The sequence below is a fragment of the Staurois parvus genome, unplaced genomic scaffold, assembly GCF_062004578.1.
Source record: "Staurois parvus isolate SC_StPar_1 unplaced genomic scaffold, SC_StPar_1.0 ptg000412l, whole genome shotgun sequence".
Taxonomy (NCBI): domain Eukaryota; kingdom Metazoa; phylum Chordata; class Amphibia; order Anura; family Ranidae; genus Staurois; species Staurois parvus.
Genome location: NW_028318208.1, coordinates 2,877,273 through 2,882,389, shown reverse-complemented (window position 1 = coordinate 2,882,389; position 5,117 = coordinate 2,877,273). Strand labels below are relative to the sequence as shown.

The following is a 5,117-nucleotide window of genomic DNA, read 5'->3' as shown; positions in this document are numbered from 1 at the left end:
CCCATATAGTATTTCATCCCCCCATATAGTATTTCATCCCCCCATATAGTATTTCATCCCTCATATAGTAATTCATCCCTCATATAGTATTTCATCCCTCATATAGTATTTCATCCCTCATATAGTATTTCATCCCCCATATAGTATTTCATCCCCCCATATAGTATTTCATCCCCTCATATAGTATTTCATCCCTCATATAGTATTTCATCCCCCCATATAGTATTTCATCCCTCATACAGTAATTCATCCCTCATATAGTAATTCATCCCCCATATAGTATTTCATCCCTCATATAGTATTTCATCCCCCCATATAGTATTTCATCCCTCATATAGTAATTCATCCCCCCATATAGTATTTCATCCCCCCATATAGTATTTCATCCCCCCATATAGTATTTCATCCCTGATATAGTAATTCATCCCTGATATAGTAATTCATCCCCCATATAGTATTTCATCCCCCCATATAGTATTTCATCCCTCATAAAGTAATTCATCCCTCATATAGTATTTCATCCCCCACAGTACTATTCCCCCCCCCCCCTTCTAGTAAGCCAAGTCCCCCGTGTCAATTCACTTACCTTTTGCGTTCCTCTCGCTGTCTTCCCGCGCCGTTCGGGTCTTCAGGGCGGACTGTGAGAGGAGCCTAGCTCCCCTCCCCTCACGTTCGGCACGCTGCCCCGCCTACACACATCCTGACAGCCACATCCGCAAGCCGGATTAAAAGGTCCGCGCGGACTTTTGGGGCTGCCAACCGAGAGGAGGCAGGGGAGCGGCCGACCGAGAGGAGGGAGGGGAGCAGGCGCCCGGCACACAGAAGAGCCGCATTAGACTGGGTAAAGAGCCGCATGTGGCTCGCGAGCCGCGGCTTGCCGACCACTGAATCATTAGATTCTAATGATTGGTCTATTTGTGAGCCGAAGCCACATGTTACAGATGAAATTGGAATTTTTCCCACGGCACACCAGACAATATCTCACGGCACACTAGTGTGCCGCGGCACAGTGGTTGAAAAACGCTGCCATAGAGCACCTGTGGAGAGATCTCAAAACAGCAGTTAGGAAAAGGAACCATTCCAATCTGAGAGACCTGGAGCAGCTGGAGTAGGAAGAGTGGTCCAAAATTCCAGTAAAGAGGTGGAAGAAATTAATTGATGGTTACAGGAAGCAATTGATTTGTTATTTTTTTCCAAGGGGTGTGCACCAAATATTAAATTAAAGGTGCCAATAATTTTGTCCAGTCCATTTTTGGGGTTTTGCATGGAATGTGTCAGATTTGACTTTTTTTATTTCTCCACTTTTTTGGGTCATACCAATACAAACAAAAGAAATAAACATGAGAATGCCTAAACATTTGCAATTGCAACAATTTTCTAGGCCAAGTGGTACGTTGTCTGACAAAAAAGCAGGGGTGCCAATATTTTTGGCCATAACTGTATATAGATAGAATATATGGCTGTATCCTTTCTGTAGGGGTGATGTCTGGAGATGGCATCAGTCGCTGCAGGCCAGCCGTGGGGAGGGGTCACACATTGCCAAGATTAGTTAGATATAAAAAAATCATGTCTTTAAAAAAAAATGTTTTTATTTTAGGAAGTAGACATTGGGGAGAAGGATCGACCCCCGGAGTGTCCATTAGACCGGGAGGATCTCGGCCGAAGTACCTGGTCCTTCTTGCATACAATGGCTGCCTACTACCCAGACAGTCCCAGCACTAAGCAGAAAGAAGAAATGAAAAGCTTCATTAACCTATTTTCCAAATTCTATCCCTGTGAGGAATGTGCGGAGGACCTAAGAGAGAGGTTTGTTCTTTTTCTTTTTTTCTTTTTACACTTTGCAGATCAGTTTCACAGCATACAACAGAACTTTTTTTTTTTTTTTTTTAATATCTTCAGAAATAATTCATTGCTGAACTCCAGGCAAATGGTTGTATACACAATGAAATTCATATAAGGGACATTTTATACCTACCAAAGTACTGGTTTCTTGTCTATCCAATCCTGGGATTCTTAGATCACCTGGAGTTTAGTAGTTTCTGCCCTGGCCTCTTATACTGTTTCTCAGCTCCTGAGAGTACATAACAGTATCAAATCACACAACTCTGCAGGTAAGAGGAATACTGTCCATTATTATGCGCAGAATTTGGTCATCTTGCCACATAAGGACCACGCTGGCTTTGTATATTGGGCTGTACATGTACAGCTCCGTTTACATGCCACAGACTGTAAGCAGGTAGGTTTATTTATTGCACAAGAGACATTGCATATGTTTCCTGTCCATACATTTTGTGATGTTGCCTTTAGTTCCACATTTAATGCAGTAGGAAGAGATAAGGTCTCCTCAACTGTCAGGCTTGTGTGGCATGGCAGAGCTGTGTACATTTCAGAAATAGATGGACATAAATAAAAATCCTTTGGTGGGTAAACCAGCTCCCATATAAGCATGTATATTTACAGTGAAGGAAATAAGTATTTGACCCCCTGCTGATTTTGAATGTTTGCCCACTCACAAAGAAATGATCAGTCTAAAAATCGAATGGTAGGTGTATTGTAACACTGAAAGACAGAATAGCAACAAGAAATTCAAAAGAAATGCATGTCTAACAAATGATGACTGATTTGCATTTTCATGAGGGAAATAAGTATTTGATCCCCTTCGCAAAACATGACTTGGTGGCAAAACCTTTGTTGGCAATCACAGAGGTCAGACGTTTCCTGTAGTTGGCCACCAGGTTTGCACACATCTCAGGAGGGATTTGGGCCCACTCCTCTTGGCAGATCCTCTCCAAGTCTTTAAGGTTTGGTGGCTGGCGTTTGGCAACTCGAACGTTCAGCTCCCTCCACAGATTTTCAATCGGATTAAGGTCTGGAGACTGGCTAGGCCACTCCAGGACCTTAATGTGCCTTTTCTTGAGCCACTCCTTTGTTGCCTTGGCGGAGTGTTTTGGGTCATTGTCATGCTGGGACACCCATCCACGACCCATTTTCAATGCCCTGGTTGAGGGAAGAAGGTTCTCACCCAAGATTTGATGGTACATTGCCCCATCCATCGTCCCTTTGATGCGGTGCAGTAGTCTTGTTCCCTTAGCAGAAAAACACCCCCAAAGCAGAATGTTCCCACCACCATGTTTGACAGTTGGGATGGTGTTCTTGGGGTCATAGGCAGCATTCCTCCTCCTCCAATCACAGCAAGTTAAGTTGATGCCAAAGACCTTGATTTTGGTCTCATCTGACCACAATACTTTCAACCAGTCCTTCTCTGCATCATTCAGATGTTCAGTGGCAAACTTCAGGCGGGCCTGGACATGTGCTTTCTTGAGCAGGGGGACCTTGCGGGCACTGCAGGATTTCAATCCTTGTCGGCGTAGTGTGTTACCAATTGTTTTCTTGGTGACTGTGGTCCCAGCTGCCTGGAGATCATTGACAAGATCCTCACGTGTAGTTCTGGGATGATTCCTCACTGTTCTCATGATCATTGACACTCCACGAGGTGAGATCTTGCATGGTGCACCAGACCTAGGGAGACTGACACTTGTTCTGTGTTTCTTCCATTTCCGAATGATTGCACCAACTGTTGTCACCTTCTCACCAAGCTGCTTGGCAATAGTTTGGTAGCCCAGTTCAGCCTTGTGTAGGTCTACAATCTTGTCCCTGACATCCTTGGACAGCTCTTTGGTCTTTGCCATGCTGGAGAGTTTGGAATCTGATTGTTGGATTGCTCCTGTGAACAGGTGTCTTTTATACAGGTAACACAATGAGATTGGCATTTAAGAGACTGCTTCTAATCTCAGCTTGTTACCTGTATGAAAGACACCTGGTAGCCAGAAATCCTGCTGGATGATAGGGGATCAAATACTTATTTCCCTCATGAACATGCAAATCAGTGCATCATTTGTTAGACATGCATTTCTTTTGAATTTTTTGTTGCTATTCTGTCTCTCTGTGTTACAATACACCGAACATTCGATTTTTAGACTGATCATTTCTTTGTGAGTGGGCAAACAATCAAAATCAGCAGGGAATCAAATACTTATTTCCTTCACTGTAGCTGTTTGTCTGACATTCATCTTTATTTAAGCAAAACAATGACCAATGTGAATTTCCTATTTCCAGGCTAACTACCACTCAGCCTGACACAAGCAGCAGACATAACCTGTCACAGTGGATGTGTATGCTTCATAATGATGTCAACAGGAAGCTGGGCAAGGAAGAATTTGACTGTTCCAAGGTGGACGAGAGGTGGCGTGATGGCTGGAAGGACGGATCCTGCGATTGACGGACATTTGTTGTCCAGATCTTTAGAACAGCGTATACGTTTTCTACAGATACCAGTACTTAGCCCTAACTTATGTCAGCTTTAGTTCAGTTGTGACCTTTATGCTGTTCTGGAATGTACCTACCTGTGTGCAGCTTTTGCCAACAGTTGGCTTGTTTAATGCTTTTTATGTTATTTTTCTAAACATAAGAGAAGTAACAATGATTTGTAATCGTTAATTATATTACAGTACTGATAAAGCACCTCAGTAATCAGCTGTGACAGTTAATTGATATATATGATTGATGGTTGCAAAAATCATCAATTTCCTGGAAAAATTAATTCTTTAAAGTGCCCTTGTTCTGTAACGAAACAGGAACATAAGCCGCAGAAAGAGTTAAAAACAATATTTATTACCCATATTATGACCGCAGTAAGCATCCCTGCTTCCTCATATGCATCTGTTGGTGCCTAGGTGCGGGGCTCTTCTTCCTCGTAACATCGATGGTGGCTGAGCTTAGCTTGTGCTGTGTGTGTTACACTCAGATCTGAATCCCCTGCTTCGCACAGTAAAATTCCCTGCTGCATGATGTTTGATCTGTAGCGGTAACATAGATATAAAGTTTGTGCACTTGGGAACCTGCTATGATTATTTCTATGTTGTTAGTAGCTATAGAAGAGAACCTGGAAAGCCAGGACACAAGTTGGGAAATCATGGCCTAGTAATTGCAGTGGTTGCAGATTTGAAGCCTCAGACAAGCGATTGTTTGGCTCAGGGCAGACTCAGAATTCAGAGTGGATGGAGGAATCCCCCTGCCTGCTGCTGTATTCAGACAGATGAAGCACTTGGGGTTGTTAG

General features: G+C 43.2%; 1 protein-coding gene across 1 annotated transcript; it reads left to right on the top strand.

Moving 5' to 3' along the window:
- Positions 1–1,597: 1,597 nt before the first annotated feature.
- Positions 1,598–4,533, top strand: GFER (growth factor, augmenter of liver regeneration; the record flags this gene model as incomplete). The annotated part of the gene is made up of 2 exons (XM_089686825.1): positions 1,598–1,806; positions 4,117–4,533. Coding segments are annotated over 2 exons (372 nt in total), but the record flags the coding sequence as incomplete, so codon positions are not given.
- Between the last annotated feature and the right edge of the window lie 584 nt (positions 4,534–5,117).